General features: G+C 53.6%; 10 protein-coding genes across 10 annotated transcripts; 6 read left to right on the forward strand and 4 right to left on the reverse strand.

The window, feature by feature from the left end:
* Nucleotides 1–484: 484 nt before the first annotated feature.
* Nucleotides 485–1,682, reverse strand: GNI_087470 (hypothetical protein; the record flags this gene model as incomplete). The annotated part of the gene is made up of 2 exons (XM_011132405.1): nucleotides 485–785; nucleotides 875–1,682. Coding segments are annotated over 2 exons (1,109 nt in total), but the record flags the coding sequence as incomplete, so codon positions are not given.
* Nucleotides 1,683–1,987: 305 nt separating this feature from the next.
* On the reverse strand, nucleotides 1,988–2,730 carry GNI_087480 (60S ribosomal protein L9; the record flags this gene model as incomplete). Its single annotated transcript, XM_011132406.1, has 2 exons — nucleotides 1,988–2,508; nucleotides 2,685–2,730. 2 exons carry the CDS (start codon nucleotides 2,728–2,730, stop codon nucleotides 1,988–1,990), a joined length of 567 nt encoding a protein of 188 aa, XP_011130708.1.
* A 331-nt stretch (nucleotides 2,731–3,061) lies between these two features.
* GNI_087490 (putative transmembrane protein) lies at nucleotides 3,062–3,514 on the forward strand (the record flags this gene model as incomplete). The annotated part of the gene is made up of 3 exons (XM_011132407.1): nucleotides 3,062–3,178; nucleotides 3,282–3,395; nucleotides 3,455–3,514. The coding sequence occupies 3 exons, from the start codon at nucleotides 3,062–3,064 to the stop codon at nucleotides 3,512–3,514; spliced, it is 291 nt and encodes a 96-aa protein (XP_011130709.1).
* Nucleotides 3,515–3,604: 90 nt separating this feature from the next.
* Nucleotides 3,605–5,356, reverse strand: GNI_087500 (prolyl-tRNA synthetase; the record flags this gene model as incomplete). Its single annotated transcript, XM_011132408.1, has 1 exon — nucleotides 3,605–5,356. One exon carries the CDS (start codon nucleotides 5,354–5,356, stop codon nucleotides 3,605–3,607), a length of 1,752 nt encoding a protein of 583 aa, XP_011130710.1.
* A 1,101-nt stretch (nucleotides 5,357–6,457) lies between these two features.
* Nucleotides 6,458–7,052, forward strand: GNI_087510 (alba protein; the record flags this gene model as incomplete). Its single annotated transcript, XM_011132409.1, has 2 exons — nucleotides 6,458–6,529; nucleotides 6,702–7,052. 2 exons carry the CDS (start codon nucleotides 6,458–6,460, stop codon nucleotides 7,050–7,052), a joined length of 423 nt encoding a protein of 140 aa, XP_011130711.1.
* A 211-nt stretch (nucleotides 7,053–7,263) lies between these two features.
* On the reverse strand, nucleotides 7,264–8,433 carry GNI_087520 (putative cytosolic Fe-S cluster assembly factor nubp1; the record flags this gene model as incomplete). Its single annotated transcript, XM_011132410.1, has 2 exons — nucleotides 7,264–7,992; nucleotides 8,101–8,433. The coding sequence occupies 2 exons, from the start codon at nucleotides 8,431–8,433 to the stop codon at nucleotides 7,264–7,266; spliced, it is 1,062 nt and encodes a 353-aa protein (XP_011130712.1).
* A 368-nt stretch (nucleotides 8,434–8,801) lies between these two features.
* On the forward strand, nucleotides 8,802–12,830 carry GNI_087530 (6-phosphofructokinase; the record flags this gene model as incomplete). The annotated part of the gene is made up of 1 exon (XM_011132411.1): nucleotides 8,802–12,830. One exon carries the CDS (start codon nucleotides 8,802–8,804, stop codon nucleotides 12,828–12,830), a length of 4,029 nt encoding a protein of 1,342 aa, XP_011130713.1.
* Nucleotides 12,831–13,030: 200 nt separating this feature from the next.
* On the forward strand, nucleotides 13,031–16,171 carry GNI_087540 (hypothetical protein; the record flags this gene model as incomplete). Its single annotated transcript, XM_011132412.1, has 1 exon — nucleotides 13,031–16,171. One exon carries the CDS (start codon nucleotides 13,031–13,033, stop codon nucleotides 16,169–16,171), a length of 3,141 nt encoding a protein of 1,046 aa, XP_011130714.1.
* Nucleotides 16,172–16,236: 65 nt separating this feature from the next.
* Nucleotides 16,237–20,676, forward strand: GNI_087550 (putative clumping factor A; the record flags this gene model as incomplete). The annotated part of the gene is made up of 1 exon (XM_011132413.1): nucleotides 16,237–20,676. One exon carries the CDS (start codon nucleotides 16,237–16,239, stop codon nucleotides 20,674–20,676), a length of 4,440 nt encoding a protein of 1,479 aa, XP_011130715.1.
* Nucleotides 20,677–20,791: 115 nt separating this feature from the next.
* On the forward strand, nucleotides 20,792–24,772 carry GNI_087560 (hypothetical protein; the record flags this gene model as incomplete). Its single annotated transcript, XM_011132414.1, has 1 exon — nucleotides 20,792–24,772. One exon carries the CDS (start codon nucleotides 20,792–20,794, stop codon nucleotides 24,770–24,772), a length of 3,981 nt encoding a protein of 1,326 aa, XP_011130716.1.
* Nucleotides 24,773–24,943: the final 171 nt, after the last annotated feature.

Consider the following 24,943-nt stretch of genomic DNA (forward strand, 5'->3'; position numbering starts at 1 on the left):
CTATACACCCAATAGACGAAATTTGGCGGGAAGTCGTGCATGCATGCCCTGACGTCCCCAAGGCAGTAATTGATTCATTGACGGTTCATCTGTAGCATCGCGACGGGAACGTAGTGCAGTGTGCGGGACGATTATGGAGAGACAAACTGGGGGCCATCGCACACATGGAACAGGCCGAATCTTACCTGCTTCTAATAACATGGGGCCTAGCTTGGGCGACGAATCGAAGGTCCGAGAGATTCTCGCATTTTTCTATCAAGATGTTTGAATTATAGTCTGGGGATTATCTAGGTACCGAGGTTCGGTAATTACGTCATTTAATGGTTAGGTAACCAGTGGCCAGGTGAACCTCGGTGCACTTACCAGATTCACTTTACGGTATTTCGGCTCTGTAGGATTGGCCAGTACGTTGTTAAATAGCTTAGTTACCAGTCTACAAGGATGGCCATGATAGCGGGGGGAATAGCTTGCGTGTAGTAATTACTGCATGACCGGTTGATAGCTGGCGAGAGGTTTGCCTTCCAATAGTTTGGCGATGATATTCCACTTCTCAACAGCTGTGAGTTGCTGGGTAGACTTGAGTTGATATTCGCTGTCGAATCTTGCGTTGAATTGTTCGACACCGGCGGCGAGTCTGGTTTCGATGGATCCCTGGGATTCAGCCATCAGCATAAAGGCAGCTCTAGCGGCGCTGTCGAGTTCGGGGCAGGTGAGCCTCTGCCTGGTGATGTTGACGGCATCCTCGTAGGTGTAATTGGCTCCAAGGATCAATAGCATGACCAAGACTAAATAGCGCTCGCAATGGGAGGAATAGACTGTTCTTATACATGGGTGTGCGTGGTGTATGGCGCGCATAGAGGTGTGTTGTGCTTACGTTCGCTTGAGATCTTGTTTGTGTGCGTATCGATCACTAATACGTTTTGGCCGGCGGGTATTTGTACGAGGTATGCCAGTGCTTCACCATAGAAGGCGGCGCACTGTTTGGCGTCTTTGAAAGGTAGGTGGTTGCCTAGTTCTTTGACGCCTTTGAGTTGGGCAGGTGCTCTGGTGAGGTTGAGTACATAGCGTACGTCGAGTTCCCTGACGGTTCTGCCGAGTAGTCCGTGTACCTTGAGGTATTCTTGATGGAAGACGTAGAGTCCGTCGCAAGTGCCGGGCTTGGCGGCGAGAGCAACTGCAATGGGCGCTTCGGAGTTAAGGAGTGCTATTGGATACTTCTGGACCTGAAGGACATGGAGGCCACAATCCAGTATGCAAACACGAACCGGTTTGGCGCCACTCAGTCCAAGATATTTCACCACACGTGTGAGCATATTGTTACCCTGCAATGACTGCTTGCAAGTGTACGTATCCATTACAAATACATGCTTCAGATTGCACGTAGTGAAAATCCAATCCTTTACTCGACCACGTGTCGCCTCATCGCAACGTTGATGAGGTGGGATCCGGTCCGCCATCACCACACCACCGAACCGGTGTACCAACGGAAGGTATGCACCGTTCGCCACGTGCTCCCGCGCACGACAATCCAACACAATCTTACTTGACCCAGGCAAACTTCGTAGAAACGAAATGAACAACGAAGGAGATACACGCTCCACGATGGCACGCTGTTCCAAAGCTGCCAGGCATACATAACGACCCACCGGCACCGCCTTTATGTCACTCGCCTTCACCAGCATTTTACCCGCTTTACTAAAAACTCAAATCGCACCCAGCACCTGTTCGACGGCACCCGAAGACATCCGGATTGCACAGCACGCCGGCCCGGAGGTGTAGTACCACGCTGGACTGTGTGCCGCCTTGCTCGCGCGCTATTCGGTACAGTTTGCACACACGTGTGTCCAACAGCTGCGCGTGTGAAACACACACACGTGTATGTTGGATACGCAGGCCCTCCGCATATGTCGATGCGGAGGGGCCGGGTCTTGGTTGCTGGAGGGCTTTGTTTTGCTGGAGGTCGAACTGGTTTGGAGAACAAAAAGGTTTAGGCTTCCTGAAGGACGAGCCCTTTCTCGGAGACGTAGATGCCGTCGAGGAAGAGTCGGATATCCTTGTTACGAACGAGAGCATTTTGTCTGATAAGAGCGCAGGAGCGGGAGACGCCTTCGATGTCGATGCCTGAGACGACGAGTTCGTCCTTAACGGTGGTGGACTTTACACAGGTGACGCCGGGGGCGAGTTTAACGCATCGGGTACGGCGTTGGCCCAAGAAGTTACGGATCTCCACAGTGTTGCCGTTGTCAGTGATGTTGATGTTGATGGGGTAGTGACAGTACACCAGACGCATCTTGTATTGGAACATCTTAGTCACGCCCTTAATCATGTTCGCCACGTGCGAACAGAATGTTCGCACACATGCCTTCATGCGGTTGTCAGCGTTCCACATGGCAACCTTCAACTTCCCCTCTTCCACAGTGGCATCCAACGGCAAGTGCTTGAACTCACGACTCAACTCACCGTACTTGCCACTCACAGTCACCTTTCGGGAGGCCACAGTGATCTTGACTACAAAATACAACGTCATACAAATACAACGTCATGCAAATACAACGTCATACAAATACAACGTCATGCAAATACAGCTCTCACGGCTACTGCACTCTGATGCAGACGTGTTATACACCCGCATCATACAGACGCGTGTGCGATGTGTGTGCGATGTGTGTGCGGTGCATTCTTACCATCCTCAGGGATATCCATTGTCTGTTCGACGTACACAGTCTTCATGGCGACCACACAGCAGAGAAAATCCCACAAAAAATTTACAGGGGCTGTTTTGTCCTGGTTAATTCATTGGGCCCGGCCCAGCGCTGTGCAAGGGCTGGCGAGGCTCCAGACGCACTGCCACAGGCGCCCGGTGGCCCGTGGCGGCGGCAGCGCCTCAGATTAATGTCGCCACGATTTTAGTCTTGCCTAAAATACATCTGGCCCGAGCTACGATGAAAAGCGGACTGGAGGTCGTAACCAAACTGTGGCCAAGCCCAACTCAATCTTGCTCCAGGTCTTGCAACCCAAGTCCTGACATGACAGCAAAGTCCTTTTTATAGAAATATACTCAATGGCCGCTCCAAAACATTTCGTTGGAAGAACTATCATTACATTAGCGCTGGCCTACATTGCCTTTGCGGTAGCCATTGCCATCAGGTCTGGTAACAGCATACATCAGTCTCTGAGAGTAACTTACCATCTTCATAAGCTAATGTCCCTCGCATACCGAACCCCTCGCATACCGAATCCCTCGCATACCGAATCCCTCGCATACCGAATCATCTTTGCAGATGCCACTGGTGATGCTCGTGTTTTGGGGCTCTAGCCAAATGTCGGCTGTGGTTAGAACCTGCCGATCTATGGCTCTACCCGATCAGGAGAGACGACTGAAGGAGTTCCACGAGGTAAATATACCCTGGCACGACACGAACATTTCCACACATCATGATGAGGTCATCGGTAGAGGATTGAGATATCCAAGATGAACCTTAAGAAGAGGGGCTATGTTGTAACGAACAAATAAATTGGAGCATCCAAGAGGGTGGATATGAAGCGGATAACTCATAGGGACAGGTCTTTATTTATCACAGTGCTGACTTTGGTGAAAAAAAGGTTAATAGGATCTGCCCCAAAGGCAATAGATGGTGGCCTTTTCGTTGCAGTTGAAGCAGCTGGTATCAGGTTCGAGGTGGGGTTGTTCGAATGGCATGCAGAGCGTCTTCATTGAGCCAGAGAGTCCTGAGGCGGCAGTGGTTTGGTCGGTGACGGTGGTTTTTCCGGTTTTGGTCTTGACGTCTTTTTCGCATTCAGTACGTTGACACCATGGTGCGAGGACAAGTTGTTTTTTATCCAGCGCAGGCATTACCTGGTCGTAGGTCTGTATGCGTTGTATGTTCTGATCTTGAGTATTTTTGGCTGCGTTGAACATGATTGTGTGCGCGTGGTTTAGTTCTTCTACGACCTTGAAAGCAGCGTCAGTTTGTTGGATATCGAACTTCTGACCATCACAGCGACGTACAAGTCGGCAGGTACCTTGCTCGATATCCCTGGGTCCGACTTCAAGACGTAATGGTACGCCCTTGACTTCCCAGTGGTTGTATTTCCATCCAGGATTATAGCATTCACGGTCGTCGAATTCGACAGTAATGGGAAGTTTTGAAAGTTTCTGCGCCTTGGACAATAGGTCCACCTGCTTCTGGTCTACCAGATTGGTATGGCAAAGCTCCGGCTCTTCATACTCCAAATACTGCAGTGATATTTCATTTGTAAGACGTCGACAAGTCTCATACAATACCGTCACATCCATGTCCTTCTTCACAATCGGCACAACTACAACATGAACAGGCGCACAACGCGGGGGTAATACAAGGCCCTTTTTGTCTCCATGTACCATAATCATTGCGCCAATAGAACGTGTGCTGAGACCAAAACTAGTTTGATGAACATGATGTCTGGTCTTGGTGTCATCCTCGTATTCGACTCCAAAAATTTTGGCAAAATTCTGCCCCAGGTTATGAGACGTCGCCGCCTGTATCGATCGTCCATTACAACCCACATACACTTCCGTTGTATACGTTTTGAACCCGCCAGCAAACTTCTCCATTTCCGACTTCTGACCCGGTATCACTGGTATCGCATACACATTCCGGTACACCTGTTGGTATGCATACAACATTGCCTTCGCGAATGCGTCCGCCTCCTCCCCAGTTGCGTGCGCTGTGTGTCCTTCTTGCCACAAAAACTCTCGCGTGCGAATAAATGGTGTCGGATGACTGAATTCCCAACGAACCACTGGACACCACTGGTTTAATTTCAGCGGCAGGTCACGATGGGACCGAATCCACTTCTGGAATGCCGGGTACATGATTGTCTCCGAAGTCGGCCGGATGGCAATCGGCTCTGGCAAATCCGAAGACCCGGACTTCGTCACCCAAGCCACCTCAGCACTGAACCCCTCCACATGATCTTCCTCCGCCTCCAACTTACTCTTCGTAACGAACATTGGGAAATACGAATTCTTCACTCCGTTCACACGATACACGTTATTCAAATAACCCTGCACACACTCCCACACGTTGTATATCCACGGACGCAAAATGTAACAGCCACTCACGTCATAGTACTCTATCAATTCCGCCTTAGTTATCACTTCAGTATACCACTGCGGAAAATTCTCCAACTTATCAACTGTTATACCCAATTGAGCAGTGCCGGAAGCCGCACCTTTGGGCTTCTCCGCCTTGGACTTCTCCGCCTTGGGCTTCTCCGCCTTGGGCTTCTTTTGCTTCCCCTGGCTCTGCGGACTACCCGACTTCTCCTCAGCCGACGTCGTCGTCATGTGCCGCGCGTCAGTTTCCTTCTCCATCGAAAAATCCAAAATCTTAAACCATCACCCACAACCCACTTTTCGCTTACCGCAACCGGCAGGAAGCCCATCACAATCAGCAGGAACCCGCCCCCCTCCCCTCCGCGCTCCCTTAACCACAGTACCGATAGAGCCCCAACAAAGTACTGGCTGATAGCACTACAGTTCACTACCCGTCTGGTGCAGGGCCACAACCGAAATAGGCGAGTACAAGCCGCACAAGGACATAGTACCGTACGCAGGAGGCTTCACTTCTGAAGAACAGAACGTTTGGTACTAAGCCACTTTACCCACAGGACGGGGGACTCGAACCAAGGACTTGTGGCTGGCGACTCACGCACGTGGACTGATTGATTCATGCAGGTCGACTTACTGGTGCTGCGATACAGGGAGGACACAGACAGCAAGCCTTTGAGCGACAAGCGCTTCTCGCACCGGCCGGAACCCTCGTCGTAGTAGTACTTCTTGCCCTTCCACAACTGGCACAGGTGCGGACCCCAACAGTGCGCCACTTGCGTCTGGACTGCGCCGTCGGTCAAGAGCAGCTTATCTACCCGCTCAGTTAAGGCTTGCGTGGCCCCTGCAGACGCGCGGTGATGAACGATGGAAGGGAACGCAGTGGGACACGAAATACAGCATCGAACCAACAACAGGATCGAGGATTGGTGGTTGGTCGGGACACTGATTGCTGCTGACGAGCATGGTTCTGACTAAGGCCGGCGTCGGCCGTTCTAAGGCCTGCGTTGAGGATATCGCGAATCCAATTTGATCGTCACGGCAAAGTAACATTGGAAACAAGTAGCATCCAAGGGCATCGGAGGACCACAGGACGTGATGAGGCGGCTCACTCTGTACGATACGCTCCCTTTGGCTGGGACTGAGGACACTGATGTGGTACTGTACCGCGACCGACGGTGTATGCGGTAGTGCTTGAAATGGTTGGAGAGCCGTGTCACCTTTGTGACCCATGATGGCCCCGGCGTTGGCCCCAGCGTTGGCCCCAGTGCAGAAGAAAAATAAAATGGCCGTGAATAGTCTCTTGGTCATTCGTTTGTGTGTCAGAAAAAATCGAGGCTAAAAAAAATTGGTGATTTTTTGATAATGTCATCTGCCGATAAAAGAACCGACATGCAGGAAGACGCTGGCGTCCCCTCCAACGTCGGCCGCATCCAAGTAAGCTTCACCCCGGGCGACTTTGTACTGCGAGAGTGCCTTCATTAAGTGGTCTGTGTGGCCTCTTGCTCAACCGCCAGCTGTTTAATCGCCAGGCGATGCGAAGTAGCAGCAGTCGCGTGTGCACACGCGTGTGCAAACAAATGGGTCTACATGTTTTCCTCTCTTTTAGGTTTCTGCTAGCCGTCTGCGTCGCTTTTATGTGTTCGCTGCCCGCCGGCTCTTGGCTGCCAACCCTCAGATGACCAAGGTTCACATCACTGCCTTGGGTTCTGCCGTGACTCACGCCATCGGCATTGCCCACGAGCTGCAGGACATGAAGGTCAGCACCATTTCAGATGTGCAGACCTTCTATCAGCCGTTGAAGCCTTCCGAGATCGACTCTCCGTCGAGCAACCCAGAGCACGCGTCTAACAACGGCCGCAGCATTGCCCGTATACTCATAGTCGTCGATAGAAACCCGGCATGGACCGCGGAAGAGACGGACATCCGACCCAACCGCAGAAACTCCAAGTCCAACTAGAGTTTTTATGGATGAACACTCATTGCCAGAAACGGAAGGGGTCATCAACCCCCGAAGATGAACAATGACCAATGATGTTGGCTTAGCCAGTCATGGGGGCCTGCCTGGCCCACAATACATGATGGACCATGTATGGCATGCATTGCGGGTCTCAAAATACGAAAAAAGAGGGAGGGGGTCAAAAGAGGAAAGCGCCTTGGCTCGGGCCACCTTAGCTACGGGGTCGGATATGGCTTAGACACGAGTCGATGACTTCCTTGATCTGTCTGGAAGCGTTGGAGTCTGACTCTACCTTTCTGCCTTCCTCGGTTGCTCTGAGTAGTTGTTTGTCAAGATCAATGGAGCCAGCGTAGGGTACCTGCATCTTCTCGCACATTCGGGACGTGCCTTCGGGGTCGATTTCACTGAAAAAGCTGTTGGCCATGTTGTTGACTACTCCCAGAATAGGTACTTGCGTCTGTTTGCAGAAGTTGATCTCTTTCCTTACGTCTTGCAATGAAATCTCTTGCGGTGTTGTCACAATGATGCTTCCAGTAATACCCGCATCCTTCAGATATGTGACAATACTTAAGTGCTCATCACTCGTCCCAGGGGGCGTATCCACAATTAGGTAATCCAAGCTACCCCAATATACATCAGAAAGGAACTGTTTGATCAGACCGTTTTTTTTCGGTCCTCTCCAAATCACTGCACCATCATCCTCTGGCAATAAATAGCCTACTGATATTACCAGCAAATTTTCGGACTTCACAACCGGAATCCATCCCCCTGAATACGGACGGACCTCCTCGCCTATTGTGCCCGTCATTCTCGGGATCGAGGGTCCACAAATATCAATGTCCAAAATACCCACCGCCAGACCACGGGACTCCAGTTCCCAGGCGACTTGCGACGAGACCGTCGATTTACCGACACCACCTTTGCCAGACAATACCAATATCTACAAAACACTCATATGTCAACCATCTATATGTCACCCCATGTCTCTGGTGGACCCGAGCCAGTGGTATGTCTCCGGTGCACCCGAGCCAATGGTGTTGACGCTTACGATGTTCTTGATATCGGCCAATTTCTCCGCGATCACCTTTACATCTGGGTTTGGCTCGTTAGCTTGTCCGCTAGCACATATCGCTCTATTCGGACAACCTTGGCAGGCGTCGCCGTGCCCTGCCTCTGCAGACTCCACTCCCGGGCATCCGTGTGGAGCATTTTCTGGCACATCTCCAGTGCTGTTGTCTGTGCCACCATCCGAAACCTTTGCCTTCACTTCCACTCCCTTCGAAGCCTGTCTGTGACGGTAGGTCCACCACAGAGTAACTCCTGCCACAAGCACTGTCAGTATAGTCGCCTGCGTCCGCCTCCTCTCCCACATTAAATTCATTTCGAAATTCCCTACTCGAGGCACCCCGCCGTCCAAAACCGACTGCTCGTATTGAAAAGGGCTTCAGCCAGGGCGTCTAGCCCCTGCCTTCTCTAACGGACGCCCCGAAAACGTATCGATTGCGCCTCTGCTTACAGCGCGCGCGCGATTGCGCCTCTGCTTACAGCGCGCGCGCGTGTTTACACACAGATTTTTTTGGCGAAGTGCGCCACATCAATTTGCGCCACATCACAATGTGTACCACTAGGGTTGAGGCCGTGGCTGTGACTCCCTTGGGTTGTGACTACCTTTGGTTGCAGATTTTAATACCCCATACATATTTTTTTCTGTCCCGATTTTAAGCTGTTCAAGAGCAAGCGATTTAGAGAATGGCGAAGAGGCGTGTGCACACACATTTACAGTCAGCGGATCTGTTTGCTTACTTTTCTCCAGTGCAAAAGGAGCGTCAGAAGATGACCCCGGTGACGTGCGATGCGTTATGCTCCGGTGGTCCGACGGTGTTGCAGGAGTTAGAAATTGAAGGTTTGGAGCAGTTGGATGGGACGGAGTTGTCGAGGAGTTTCCCGAATATATACGGGCAACCTGTTGTGAGTATTGAGCAGGATATGAGCTCGGATTCTTCTTCTGGCGCATTGGTGCATCCGGAGGCGCTTATTACGGAGACGCCCCCCATGACAGTGGGGCCCATGACAGTGGGGTTGGTATTATCCGGTGGACCGGCGCCTGGGGGTCACAATGTAATAGCTGGAGTTTATGACTACATTAAGCGGGTTAATCCGGCTAGTCGCATGGTAGGGTTTAAGGGTGGTCTGGATGGGTTGTTCAATAACGAGCACATCGAGGTCACCGACGAGTTAATGGACCGGAGTCGGAATAGCGGCGGTTTTGACATGTTTTGGTCTGGTCGCGGGATGGTTACGGAGAAGCAGAAACCATTGGCGTTGCAAGCCGTAACCACCTTGGCGCTGAACGGTCTCATTGTGGTTGGTGGTGATGGAAGCAATAGCAATGCTGCTTTGTTGGCAGAGTACTTCGCAGCTCACAAATCAAACACCAATGTCATTGGAGTGCCCAAGACCATTGACGGGGACCTGAAAAACGCCGCAGTTGAATGTTCATTTGGTTTCGACACCGCCGCCAAGACTTATTCCGAGCTGATTGGAAACCTCTGCACCGACTGCTCATCGGGACAGGGCGTCTGGCACTTTGTCCGCGTCATGGGTCGGTCTGCGAGTCACTTGGTGTTAGAGTGCGCAATGCAGACTCGTCCCAACTTGGTGTTCATCGGCGAAGAGGTAGAGGCCAAAAACATCAGTCTGAAAGAGATTGTGGACGACATTGTGGAACTGGTTCTCGAGCGGCGCGCCGTTAAGAAGGACTACGGAATTGTGTTGGTGCCGGAAGGACTTATTGGTTTCATTCCAGAGATGAAGTTGTTAATAGCGGAAATGAGTGAGCAGTTATGCAAGGGGCAGCAGTTTGATGAGGGGTGTCTTTCCCAGGCGTCTCAGGACCTGTGGCATTTTTTACCGTCTCAGATTCAGCAGCAATTGCTGACGGATCGCGAGGCCTCAGGCTACGTGCAAGTGGCGAAAATCGCCACGGAGAGGCTGCTCATTTTGTTGGTGGAGGAGGGTCTACGAGCACGTGGTATTGACATCAAGACGTGGAACCGGATGCATCACTATTTCGGGTACGAGGGACGATGTGCGATGCCGTCAAACTTTGACGCGAACTACTGCTACAATCTTGGCATGACTGCAGGCTGTCTGATTCACCATCGCAAAAATGGCTACATGGCGATTGTCAAGGACCTGGTACAGGAGGCGTCCTTGTGGACCGCGGCGGGCGTCCCGTTTACCAAGGTGATGCGCATGCTTGACTTGCCATTGGGTCGTGTACCCGGTGTGATACGTCAGTTGGTCGATGTGAAGTCGCCCGCTTTTCGTGTCTTCGAGTCAGTCCGACCGGACTGGCGACTCGGGGACTACTACCGATCGCCGGGTCCCATCCAGTTTTTGGGGCCCTGTGCTGATGTCAGTAACTGTGTCGTGGCGGTGCCTTCACGTGAGGATTTGCTGGCGGGCAGGATTCCCGAGCTGCAACACTATTCTGGTCTCGGGCGTGCGGACACTCCTAAGCGTTTCGGCTGCTACTCACAGTTGCAGCAATTACGTATTTTGTGGCGCCCACCTATCCCGGACATCTGTCACGACCCGTGGGCGTCTTGTTCCAAGGCGACTCAATACCTGCCGAAAGATCCGTATATCCGTCGTCAGACTTTGAGTTACTGTCCGCGTTTGTGCAAGGAGAACGAGTTTCATTTGCAAGAGATCAAGTGTAGCATCTCACCGGCACAAGCATCTTCGACTCAGGTACGTCGACGTCGGGTGGGGGTGGCCTTCTTGTCTCGTCAGTCTCCGGGCTTGCACAATATTGTTTGGGGCATGCGAGAGCGTCTCAAGCTTACAGGAGGCACGTTACTTGGTTTCAAACGGGGTGCTGAGGGGTTGTTGGCTGACCAATGGATTGAAGTTACGGATGAAGACGTCCAGCCATTCCGCAACCTTGGCGGTGCAGACCTATTAGGACGTGGAACAACGCATATGTTGCTGGACCCGACTAATCGACGTCGTGTTCTGGACGTATGTCGAGCGAACGCTCTGGATGGATTGGTGCTCGTTGGGTCATCCCTGGCCATGACTGAGACTGCATATTTGGCGGAGTACTTCTTGACTAAGGGCAGTCGCTGCTGCGTCGTTGGTGTGCCTGCGACGGCTTCCAATAATTTGGCGCACGAGCTGATGGAGACCAATATAGGTTTTGACACGGCCAGCAAACTATACTCCTCACTGATTGGTAATGTGCTCACCGACGCCGCCTCTATGCCTAAGTATTGGCATTTCGTCCGCCTTATGGGTCGTCAGCCGTCGAACGAAGTGTTGGAGTGTGCACTTCAAACACACCCCAACTGTGTGGTCATTGCCGAGGAGTATGGTGCGGCACAAAAGACTCTGGACGACGTCGTGAAGGACATCGCGGATGTTGTATGTGAACGAGCACGCGCGACACCGACCCCGCGCAACTTTGGGGCGGTGCTGATCCCTGATGGGTTGTGGCATCACCTGCCGACTATGAAGTTGTTGCTCCAAGATCTGGATCGTGTGATGGTTGCTGCGAGTGCGGCTGGCGAACAGTTGCAGGCTGAACAGGAGTTGTTGGATATGGCTAACTTTGCTGAAGAAGTTAACAGTGCCGACGCTCCCACCACGGCTGGGAGTTTGGAGAGCACACCAAAGAGTCGTAGTCCGGCGCTGCTGGAGTCCCCGGCTAGTGCTTCACGGTTGCTCGAAGTGGGTCGAAGTGAAAGCGCACTTCCCGAAATCGGACGCACAGAGAGCGCGAGGACCGACGGCGGCGTCACAAGAGCGGAGACGGTGCGTGCGACTCCTCCGAAAACGCGTAAATGGAGTCAGAAAATCGCCCCATGGAGTGCCGCAGTGTGGCGTAGTTTGCCGGCGTATATTCGACGTGAGTTTTTGACGACGGATTACGAGTTACGGGACTCTTTTGTGGAGACGGAGGTGTTGTTGTCACAGTTAGTCCGTGCGGAATTGGAGAGACGGAAGACAAGAGGTGAGTATGTAGGAACGTTCCAGTGTGTGTGTCATTACTTTGGTTACCAGGGTCGGTCCGCTATGCCGTCTAATTTTGATGCTACCTTGGGTTTGGTTCACGGCTATTTGGCAGCAATTTGTGTGGAGTCAGCTATCACAGGACATCTGACAACGGTGCGTGGGTTAACAGGTGACGTGAAGGATTGGAAGTTAGGTGCCATCCCATTCAATTGTTTATTGACACTTGTGCCATCCCAGCAGAACGATGCAGTCCACCCACAACTGTCTACGGCCTACACTCAGGAACAGCTGCCGATCCTGCCTAACGCCGAGACGGATCTCAACTCCAAGGCGCTTCGCTGGCTCATGGTTGCCCGGGCTAGTTGGAGCAAACAGGACCGTTTCTGCAACCCCGGACCTATTCAGTTCTGGGGCACTGCTAGCAAGTTCTACCACCGCATTCTCCACGAGGAACAAGCAGACTATAGCCGTATGCTACGACACGTCCAAAAATATGCTGAAATTCTACGAGATGCATGCAGCTTCGGTGTCGATGAAGAATTCCTCAAATTCGCGTACTCAAGTCTACACGGTCTATTAGCTCTACGCTTCTATGGGGATCATCTACTAACCAACCTCGCACCACCCACCCATAATGCACTACCCCTGTATCCAGACGAAGATTCCACAGACGAAAACGAGCCGCAAATAGAACACAAACGTATCGCCACACGTCTGCCAAGCAAGTCCGACTGGAAACGCTCCTTCATCGGCTTTTAATACAAAGTATCTGCCATGAACGCTGCTCTGCCTCCAATTGTGGTCTCACCCTCCAATTTTGGGTCTCACCCTCCAATTGTGGGTCTCACCCTCCAATTGTGGTCTCGCAGACTTTTCCATATAAACCCGAACTTGCACAGCACCAGGCTATCGACTCCCGAAAGAAGACTTCTTCACTGGAGGGGAAAAGGACATTCGCAATGAAACTCCCCACCTTCCTCAAAGGAAAAAAAAGAGGCCTCGAAATGCGGCATCACAAGCTGCCGAAAAGTGCATTACCGCCGACAAGGATCCTGTTTCTAAGTATTTTCGGAAACAATGCAGCCAAGGCTGCTTCTTCGGAACCTGATAGAGAAAGCTTTATTGGTGTTGAGGACGATGATTTTCTGATGTGGATACTGAACGATGCCACGAACGATATCGTCATGGAGACAGACGACCCGTCACGACCAAAAGAGATGCAATTGGACTATACTCTTGGAACCAACCGGTCCCAGCACGACAATCCCCAGGTTGACGTGCCCCCGTATGACCAGCCCCAGTATGACTATAACTCCGGGGCTTCGAGTTGCAGCACACATCCCGAGTGCATCCCTGACTCTTTTGCCAATCCCGCTATGAGTGATTTGGGACCAAGCGACGATTTCTTTGATCGGTTTCTGGGGTTTGCCACCGTCGCTAACGACGCTCCCCTGGAATCCACCGCGCCACCAAGTGATGGTGACTTGTTGCCCTCCGTAGGGGTGAACGAAATGGACCGGAATGTGGCAGAAGAGCACATGAACCTAGGAGAACCTGACCGGGGAGAAATGGACATTGATCCGGAAGAACCTGACCGGGGAGAAAAGGACAGGAATCCGGAAGAACTGCCTGGCCGGGGCGTGGAAGATAAGGGCAAAGGCGTGCCCCTCCTCATCGCCTTCACTGGCGCGGAAGAGAGTATGAGGGGAGAAGAAGGTGCAGAATATAAAGATCTGGACGGAGTCCACGGCGTGGCCGCCCCTGCCTTGGCCGCCCCTGCCTTGGCCGCCCCTGCCTTGGCCGCCCCTGCCTTGGCCGCCCCTGCCTTGGCCGCCCCTGCCGTGGCAGCCCGTGCCTTGACAGCCCGTGCCGTGGTAACCCCTGCCGTGGTAACCCCTGCCGTGACAGCGCGTGGCGTGGCGGCCCCCGGCGTTGCGGCGGGGCGTCGCTTGAAAATAGTCCGTCGCCTTAAGGTCGATCGTCGGAAGGAACCCCCCCGTCTAAAGCCGTTGCAGCCTGTGACTTACATGGCGGCGTCGGCGGCGCCGGCGACAAAGAACGTGTTGGTTATTGCGACGGCTGGTGAGGCAGGTTTGAGAGTGGAGTTACGTCTTTTGGTTTGGGCGTACGACATTAAGAGTCGGGGTTGGCAGAGGTTGGTGCCCTTCGACATACGTAAGTTCTCTGTATACGGGTTGGCGTTGGCAGCACGTCGTTTTCACTTGGCGCTCAACGCCAACTTGACGCTGGATGCGGCGTGTTATACAGCGGCCCCGGGCATGAGTAATGTGTGCTTGCGGCCAGCTGACTTTGTGGCCTTGTTACGTTCTCCGCGACGTCGTTCTGAAATTGTTCGAGCCGTGCGACTTGTACCGGTTGAGGACGTGGAAACAGCGATTGATGATGTGTTGAAATATTTACCGTCTTCGGGTTCTTTCGACTCGCGAATGCGGAGTTGGTGGAATGCACGTGCGCCTTCCTTCAGCCTTCGACGCGGCAAACGCTTTGTGTCGGCGAAGGACTTCGAACGACTCGTCATCAAGCGACTGGGTGACACCGAAGTGAACATTCGCACTCTCATGGACCGGTGGGACGCCACATTGACGCCCAACACAGATGTGTTCAGTCGCACACACTCCATGCAGAAAGAGTCGGATGATGTTGTTGCGGCGCAGGGCGTTGTAGCGACGAAGGATGGTGGCGCGGTTAAGTCGACGTTCACGATTGCGACGGTGGAGGAGTCAAAGTCAGCAATGCCGCCTCGTTTCCTTATCTACGCATACGATGTGTTGAGCAAGGGTTGGCCACACTTAGTACCATTCGCATGTAAGGGTCTGTCGGTCTTTGGATTGGCACAGAAGGCGATAGCTTGGCGTGCGGATGGTTGTCAGAACTTGATATTGGATTCCCGTTGCTATAAGTGTCGGTTCGACGATGCGTCTGTGGTATGGAGTTTTGCACGATTTCTGGAATGGCTGCAGGACGAGCGGTCAGGAGCTCGTGCGGACGACGTCGGTGTGCGAAGCGCATGGAAACCGAAGTACGGGCAGGTTGCCTTGAGTCGTCTAGAAGAAGCGTTAGATAACGTTATTGGAACGTGGCCTTATTACGGCCCCTCAAGCATCACAATTGGCTCACGTATGAAGTCATGGTGGCGCGGACATGGTTCAGCTTACCACACATCTGTGCTCGAACCGCACCTGCCAGCACGCAAGTTTGAATGGCTGCTGGTCAAGCGGATAGGCGACTGGGGTTTTCCCGTCACTAACATTCGTCGGGCTGCACCTAGAGCGGCTCGGCGTGATCGCATTGTCGAACTGAATGGCAAACAAAACTTGGACCCGGTACCTCCCTATTTACTGAGTCGTACGGGCCGCCGTTTCGTCTTGTGCAACAACAAAGAAATGGATCTCAGAGTCAAGCCACGTTTCCTCGTGTGGGCATTCGACGTATTCAACAACGAATGGTGGCATACTATACCCTCACACATCGACTATCGACGCCTCTCCGTCTTCGGCCTCGCCCGTCTAGCCTTACTCTGGGTCGAAACTGGAAATGAGATTCACACTCTATCCGCAAGCTGCTATTGTTGCTCAGAAAATGGACTCAGCCACCCCTCGTCCGAATACTGCGAACGGTGCGAGCTACCTTGGAGCGCAACCGAACTCTGGGAGTGGATACAGGGCCGACACCCTTCTACCACTGCCCAACGCAACGGCTCTCAACTCGACGCGGTGGAAGACGCTGACGTTGAAGAACACGCTAACGTGGAGGAACACGCTGACGTTGAAGAACACGCTGACGTGGGGGACAAGACAGTAAGCACTGCCTCCGTTCCTCGAGCAGAGATTAACAAGTGCATCAACACTTTCGGCTTTGATATTCCTCCCACGACACAGCTAGACTTGAGATACCCTGTCCCCTACTTCGACTGGGCACTCCTCACTTCCACGGAACGCGTGCCCACGTTCCGCGCTCGCGCTACGTACTGTTGGCTGCAACAGCTGCAGAATTCTCTGCCGTCACCGGAAGGCCTCACACGGATCGAATACGAACGGTGGCTTTTACACGAATATAATCAATGCAGCCGAAAGTTGTGATGAACGTGACGGTCACCAGCTGTGCTAGTTTTTTGTTTGGAAGAAATATCAATTATCCCGGTCGGATGCGTTGTTGCGTAGTTCCCAGAGGCTCATTGGCATCTATAGGCTCACTGCGGGCTATTTTGCTGGGGGCGGTCGGGTTTGACGGGGGCAACAGGAATGAAACGCCACGAGGCAAAGTGTCCCAGCAAGAAGGCGACGAAACGAGAAGAGTCGCGGAGCTAAAGGTCGAGGAACTAGCAGCAGGCATGGAGGCAGCAGGCATGGAGGCAGCAGGCATGGAGGCGGCAAGCACGGAGGCAGCAAGCATGGAGGCAGCAAGCATGGAGTGGCACGGGCCGGAGACCGAGTCTACGGATGTCGCTTTGACTTTCGATTCCTTTCCCTTGGACTATCGTCCTTCAGTTTCGGGAGCTCTCGTCGAGCCTGTTCACGACTTAGGGCCTAGCGACAACTACTTCAACGAATTATTCGGCATTGGGGCGGATGGGGAAGATATTGCTGGGGACAAGGATACTGCCTGGGACAAGGATACTGCCTGCGACAAGGATACTGTCTGCGACAAGGATACTGCCTGCGACAAGGATACTGCCTGGGACAAGGATACTGCCTGGGACAAGGATACTGCCTGGGACAAGGATACTGCCTGGGACAAGGATACTGCCTGGGACAAGGATACTGCCTGGGACAAGGATACTGCCTGCGACAAGGATACTGTCTGCGACAAGGATACTGCCTGCGACAAGGATACTGCGTCTGGTAATAATGTTGCTTGCGAAATGGATAGCACTTTTGACCACTTGGGTAGGGACTTCGCCGCAGATCTCGAGATTGAGTCTGGCGGATGGAATGCCCGCAGTGATGGGCAGCCGGGTGATGGTGAGGATCTTGTGTCGGACCAACCCACCGAGTCCGGGGTCGTCTCGGCCACAAGTCCTGTGTGCGGGTCGGCCACTGGACCGGCCGCGATAAGTACGTGTTCGCGAGACGTGAGTCTAGTAGACATGTGTCCAGTGGAGGTGAATCCGGTGGATAAGAGTTCTGTGAACGTGCGTCGGATAAGCGCGGTAGAAGCGCGTGTGTCGCGGTTTGAAATTGCTACAGCAGCGGAGGCGAAGCGGGTGTTAGATCCTTGTTACTTAATGTGGGCGTACGACATGTTAAGGAATGAGTGGGAGCATCTGATCCCATTCGATGCGAGTGGTTTGTCAGTATTCGGATTGGCGGGTAAGGCGAAGATGTGGTCGGCGGCGGGACGGTCGAACGTGATGTTGAAAAGTGGTTTATATAGGCCCGTAATACGACGCCAATGGAACCGGCAGCATTTCGACAGTTGGCTGGAAGAAGGGTGTCCGCTTAACCGATCGCCGAGTAACGTGAGTGACAATCGCATGGTTGCCGCAGAGCAAGCAGAACACGCCGTCGACGACATCGTCCTTTGGTGGCCTATGGGGATCTACAGGAACGACTCCTTCCTCGGTCGATTACGACGCTGGTGGGATAAACGAGGAGGGCTCTTTCAACCAAAGCCGGGAGCACACACTTCGACTGGTCAAAATTCCCCTGGTCAAAATTCCCCTGGTCAATGCATCCATGTAACGGATTTGACACGGGCAGTGATGGAGAGGCTCGGAAATTTCAGAGTCCCGTTACACAAAGTGGCCAAAATGCTTCGTAGGGAAAAGCGGAAAAAGGGAATACGAGAACAAGCCAGGATTCGACGAGAACAAGCCCAACTTCGGGGGGCGAGAGAAGACCCGGCGAGAACGAGGGAAGACCCGGAAGACCTGCACGATGCCATCCCGTCGAGCTTGGTTAACAAGTGGGGAGTCAAGTTCGAGATAGCCAAGGAACACGAAGCTGGCCTCCAGATCGAACCTCGATATTTGGTTTGGGCGTTCGACGTCCTGAACCAAGGCTGGTGGGCTGTCGTGCCCAAAAACATGGCACCCTCTAATTCTTCGGTGTTTGGCTTGGCCAAGGCCGCCGTCCAGTGGCTGGAAGCGGGTCACAGGATACTCACTATAACCGTAGGTTGCTATCAATGCGGTGAAGATGGCATCAACCACCGCAATAGGAGCTGCGAGCGGTGTGAGACCTCATGGAATCCGGAGGAGTTCTGGGAGTGGCTGCGATGCAGGCATTTCTCCATGATTTTCGATCAGCTACGTCCTACACTTGGAACTGACACGATCCTGAGTCCGAAACTGCCGTGGAATGAACTGACTTGTTCCTGGCGTCCTCCTAGACATGAGTGGCAGAAGATGATCAACGACGTTGGATTCGACATACCACCTCGAAAGGCACTTCGAAGGTTCCTTGTGTCACCATTCGAGTGCAAACTGAACACCTTCGCGATCAAGGACTGTTCATTCCGCTCTCGCGTCCAATCATGGTGGGGTGGCGCCAATCATCGGAGCCAAAATAGTTCAGAGAATGACGCTCTTGGTCGGTGGGAATTTGAACGCTTACTTCTTTATAGGCTAGGCAGTTTAGGTATGATCAACGACACAGCTGACAATGAACCGCCTTCAAAACGAATCTGTTTAGAAGCACCAGTACCTACCGCTAATGTGCCACAAATTATGGAGGGCAGCAACCTATCCTCGACAGCGCCTTTCGACAGCCGCTGGCCTGCTCTCGGGAACTCTACAGCACGCCACTCTGCCTGCACGGGGACTCCGGAATTGTGTGCCCCGGCTGTCTCTCCTCACATGGTTCCTCCTATCGAAGTTTCTCCACCGGTTCCTCCTATCGAAGTTTCTCCGCCGGTTCCTCCTATCGAAGTTTCTCAACCGGTTCCTCCTATCGAAGTTTCTCCGCCGGTTCCTCCTATCGACGTTTCTCCACCAATCGAGACTTCCAAAAGATCTTGGTCGTCAAAACGTCGACCGCGGAAGCGAGAAGATGGGTCCACGAACAGCTGGTCTAAGGATCTCGGATTTGGTTGTTCCGGGTCTGTTGTTGACTTGGTTCGGAAAGCTAACGGTTTTGAAATCATCACGGCAGAGGAGAAGCAGTTGACGAAGCATGTGGATATTGGTGCACCGTATTGGGTATGGGCGTTTGATGCTTTGAATCATAATTGGTGTAGATTGATTCCGTTCGATGTGAGTGGTTTATCTGTATTCGGTTTGGCTCATCGCGCTTGGTGTTATGAGATGGAGCGTCGGAAGACTCCGTCGTTGGAGCCGAATTTTACGTTCATGGCGCGTTGTTACAAAAAAGAGAAATATCTGGATTCTCCTTGGAATGAGCAACGGTTCCGAGAGTGGTTGAGGCAAGAGCGGTCGGGTAGTGATTCGGCAAAAGTTGGTCTTCGAGTTCGACGGATGGCTTCACGATTCATTCCGCTTTCCAAGGTTGAGGCGGCGCTAGATAGCCTGTTCCAGTTCTGGCCGACCGAAGATTTTCTCAGCCGTTTCGCCGATCGTATTCGCCGGTGGGAAAAATATCACGGTGATTGGTTCTGGGTTACTGGCCATGATACAACCTCGGAGTCCGTTACTTTACGGGAGTTTGACGGTCTGTTTATCAAGAGACTCGGCGAGCTACAAGTCTCTGCCGACAAAATTCCACAAGCCATCCGTCGTGCAACGCGTAGAGCTAAAATTAAGAAGGGACTGTTGCAACTTAGGACAAGCATCTCTGCTTCCGAACTAGACTCCGTCCTCACTGCTGTGGCCGCTCTGGGTGACGTAATCCCTCGCAATCTCGTCGGCGTGTGGGGGAACACATTTCGGATCGTGAACCAAGGGGCTACGGACCAAGGGGCTACAGACCAAGGGGCTACAGACCAAGGGGCTACAGACCAAGGGGCTGCGATGGAGGCCGCTTGGCGAATCGAAGCCCGCTTCCTGGTCTGGGCATACGACATCCTGAACCAGTCCTGGTGGGGCGCCGTACCTCCTTCGCTTTTGGTTCCTGGGGTGTCTGTCTTTGGGCTCGCACAACGCGCACGCCAATGGGTCGCAGCCGGCAATCTGCTCTACACACTATCTGCCAGCTGCTACACGTGCGGCGAGAATACCGTCAACCATAACGGCACCTCCCAGTGCGGACGTTGCGAGGATCCCTGGAACGTGCAAGAGTTCTGGGAGTGGTTAAGATCGCGACACCTCTTCACTCTCTACGACCGGCTCAAGAACGGCGCACACGCGTGGGCTGACCCTCAGCACTATAACCTTCAGGAGTTTGATCCCACTCGGCCGCATCCTGCCGCCCTGTCTGATCAGCCGAACTCAGAGCAGTTGACAAGAATGGTCAATGACATCGGCTTCGACGTGCCACCACGAAAAGAAATGAGGTATAATGTTTCTGTCTGGGACTACCCGATTGACCAGTTCTTGCAGGGCAGCTGTAGCTACACTCTGCCCACTCGCATCCGCTCTTGGTGGAGACAAGTCGGTCACGACCTGAACCTGTGCAACGAAGGACTCGAACGCTGGGAATGCGAACGCCTAATCGTCCACAGACTAAGTACCGAGATGACCCAACGATAACTTTTTCCCACCACGCGGAACCCGAGGTACATCTCTCACAGACTAGCCCAAAGATATTAGCCCATCAGTTCTTGTCAACGAAAACTAATTATTGGCCGCGAAACGAACGTTGGAAATGCGATGTTGCCCCCCCCCTCGAGATTCGTTGACTTCAATAAGGCTAACAGCAATCTTTCTTAACATTGCTGACGATGAGGCACCGCCTGCCAAAAGAGCCACATGTTTCGCTAACCGCTTCGGCATCGAACGTGGCGAACCAGTGTGGTGCCCCGACTTCGGTTATCGCCCAACAGTTATGAGCCACTTGGGCCCTAGCGATGATTTCTTCAATGAATTTCTAGGACTCTCCACAGCGGGCTCCACTGACCTCGTTGAAGCCGACAAGTCAGCGAGTCCAGGAGCAAATGAAACTTCGCCCCAAAATGCTGCAGCAAGTCCGCGTTTCGGATCAAATGAACACAGCATCCTCCAGGAGAGTTGTGCATCAAACAGTTCAGGGAGTAATATCCGTGAGGACGTCCTTGCTGAAGTACCGGCCGGCGTGCTTGAACTTTCCAGACAACCGGACTTTGGCGACTTAGTGGAGTCTTGGATGGCTGACGACAACTCCGATCTTATTGTGCCCTGGGGCTTTCCGGAGCCGTCTCACAGGAGCGCGACGGCTCCCTTGGATAGTGAGAGCTATGCCGCGGTTGGTCCCGTGCCAGAACGTGGCCAGAAAACTCCGGATGTGGAATTGGGCCCCGATAGGGCAGCAGATACCGACGTGAGCCCTAGTAAGTCCATGGACTGTGGAGGCGACGGTGTCCTGGCTATTGGCGACGGTGTCCTGGCTGTTACCCCGCCTGTTGCCGAGCCGGTTGCCGAGCCGGTCACCGAGCCGTTTGCCAAGCCGGTTACCAAGCCGTTTGCCAGGCCGGTTACCAAGCCGGTTGGTGAGTTGGTTGCCGAGCCGGTTGGTGAGGTGATTGCCGAGCCGGTAGCACCATTCCGTATCGTAGACCCGCAAGAGATGGGGTTGCGGATTGGTGCTAGGTACTTGGTGTATGCTTACGATGTGCTCAGCAAGGGTTGGTGGCGCCTGGTGCCGTTCAGTGTAGAGGGTTTATCTGTGTTTGGATTGGCGTTGAAGGCTCAGGAGTGGGAAGCGAAGAGGAAACCGAATTTTATTCTTGGTGCTCGTGCGTATGATGCTCATATTAAGAACGGACCGAAGTGGGTGGAATGGAATCATTTAGAGTTTTCGTCATGGTTGAAGGCAGAGCGGGGTAGAGGTCACGAGGAGGATGTGGGTTTCTGCATAGAACGACAATATACGCGGGCGTTACCTTTGGAGCAAGTGGAAGGTGCGATTTTAGATGTATTGCAGTTTTGGGTCGAAGGTTTAGGGTCTTTTGCCACGGACTTTGGCTCACGAGTGAAGCATTGGTGGACAGAACGCGGCCATACCTTGGCGGCAGGACGAGGAGTATGTGGACCTTGGATCAGTTGGTGGGACTTTGACCGTTTACTTTTGAAGAAACTCGGCGCTCTAAAAATATCACTAGAAGAACTACCCAAGTACTGCCGCCGAGTGGGTCGGAGAGCGCGAGTCCGTGCAGCGGCAGCCGAAGCCTTAGCGTTGGGCGCGACGTCGCGGAGTTTGACGCTGAGCGACGTGGTCCCTGCCCACTTCAAAGTCCTCAAAGGGGACGTGTTCCAAATCGCGACGGCCGCGGAGGGGGGGCTGCGAATCGAACCACGATTCTTGGTCTGGGCTTACGACGTGTTGAGGCATGGATTACGCGCGGCCGTACCGGCGAACATGCCCGGCGCCTCCAAACCGGACGATACGGACTCCGTCTTTGGGCTTGCCGTGGCAGCACGTGCCTGGGTCCTCGCCGGGAACGAGATCCCCACCTTGTCCGCCAGCTGCTACAACTGCGGCGAAAAAGGGCAGGGCCATCACCTCACAGAGCCCTGCGAAAGATGTGAAAGCCCCTGGAACGTCCAGGAGTTCTGGGAATGGCTGCGCGCCCGTCACCTTTGCGCCTGGCTGGATAATACCAAGGTCGCAAGCTTGACGAAACCCGCCGGTTCGACGAAACCCGCCGGTTCGACGAAACCCGCGGGTCCGACGGAACCCGCGGGTCCGACGGAACCCGCCAGAGACCGGTTGCGCCGGCTATGCAGGGGCCTAGGCTTCAAGGCTCCGGACGAGGACGAAGGCGAACGGTTTGCGGCGTCTTACGTACAGTGCGCAAGACATGTCGCCCACCCCTTGGGCTCGGTGGCTGAGGCCGTCAAGGACTGGTGGGAGGCGCACGTTAAGTCCGGCCTGCCTGCCTCCAAGGACGGTTTCGAGCTTTGGGAACTGGAACGACTCACGGTTTACTATCTGGGCCTCAAGGGTCGCGCCGCAGCGCCAACGCGGGTCCCTGGAGAACCGGGTCCCGGAAGGGCGGCCCCCATGGGGGCGACTCACAGAACCGTTGTCCCCGGGTTTGGTGGAGGCGGTCTCGGATTTGCCGTAGATGGTTCGTCGTTCCGTATTGCGACTCTGGCAGAGGAAGGTTTGCAAATTGGTCCTCGGTTCTTGGTATGGGCTTACGACATTTTCCGAAACTGCTGGCCTCATTTATCGCCATTCGACGTGACCGGGTTATCGGTTTTTGGTCTTGCCAAGAAGGCCGAAGAATGGGACGAGGCTGGATACTCCAACTTCACACTTCAGGCGAGTAACTATAGAGTTGCAACAGGGACCATAACAGCAGAGAGTCGATGGGATGAATCGAGATTCCGTCAGTGGCGCAGGTCTGAAGAGTCGATCCGCACTGGGAGTGTGTGTACCCAATATGCTGTCCGAATTGCACAAAACAAAGTGGAAGCCGCGCTGCAGGACGTGCTGGTTAGCTGGTCGTCACGGATGGCCCCTGACGCCGAATTCAGAACCGCAATGGACTACTGGTGGAATTCTCGCGCTGCCGAGTTCGAACCGAAGCCAGAGGATAGCAGCATGTCAGAAACTTTCCCCATACCGGAGGCTGGCACCATGTCGAAGATTAATACCGCAAATAACACAGGTCGGGGATGGATAGCAGCTCCGGCGTGGAAGACTGGTGGTCTGTCTAGGTGGGAGTTTGAGGGTGAATTCGTCAGAATGTTGGGTAATATGCGTAAGAGTTTGGAGGATGCACCGAAGCAAGCTCGTCGTGAGCTGCGCAGACTCCGCTTTATCGCTACCGGTGTGGCAGCTGGTGGCATGGCGAAGGATGTGATGGGAGAGACCGTACCCCAGTACTTAATTAGTCTATCCGGTAACCGGTTCATGGTAGCCACAAAGGAAGAGGCAGAGCTGCGTCTGCCATCGCGCGTTTTGGTCTGGTCATACGACGCCCTGAACCACGACTGGTGCCGTATGATGCGACGGGCGACGCGCAAACGGCCACGTAAACACACACACACTATCTCACAGCGCACCATTGGGCGACACACGCTGTCGGTATTTGGACTGGCGAAATGCGTGGCCGAGTGGGCCAAGGCGGGCAGGGCTCCGAAAACATTAGATGCAGGTTGCTATTCATGCAACGAAGGCTCCCTTGCTTGCCATACCCCGACGCAAGAATGCGAACGGTGCGAGAGTCCATGGAGCCTTGAGGAGTTCTGGGAATGGTTACGATCAAGACACTTTGATCACATCTCCAAGCAGTTGAATAGCCTGGACGCGGAATCTATTCCACATGCGGGACGGAGTGAAGAAGACGCGGGACGGAGCGAAGACGCGGGATCTACTGGCGGATATAATGAAGACAAGTTGTCGGGAGATGGGGGCTGGGAAGGTTTTGCCAAACGAAGCCGAAATCAACTGCTCGGGCCCATCAATGAGATCGGGTTCGACCCACCGACTGAACGTCGAGGTGTGCGCTGGGCCTATTGGAACTTCATCGGACCCCTCTGGCTCTTCGGCGCCGATTGGACCAGGCGCTCTTTCCCGACCACGGCCCACACCTGGTGGACGCAACAGACGTCAGCAACTACCCCCTCCGAAGACGGCCTCGAGTGCTGGGAATGCGACCGGCTCCTCGTCCACCTCTATTCCGCCGGAGCCGGGCAGTGAGCACCTTTTTGACCCGAGCTATCCCGGACAATTCGTGTGGTCAGCCACGGTCCAATGTGGCCGCACGCGGCCCTGGTTCAATTCGCGGTGTCCTGAACGCCAAGGGTGGGACGATTTCTTGCGTTATTTTCCGGAACAATATTCTGGTTGTTGACTACAGGCAAGTGGACG

Source organism: Gregarina niphandrodes (assembly GCF_000223845.1).
Source record: "Gregarina niphandrodes unplaced genomic scaffold scaffold00016, whole genome shotgun sequence".
NCBI classification, from domain to species: Eukaryota; Apicomplexa; class Conoidasida; order Eugregarinorida; family Gregarinidae; genus Gregarina; species Gregarina niphandrodes.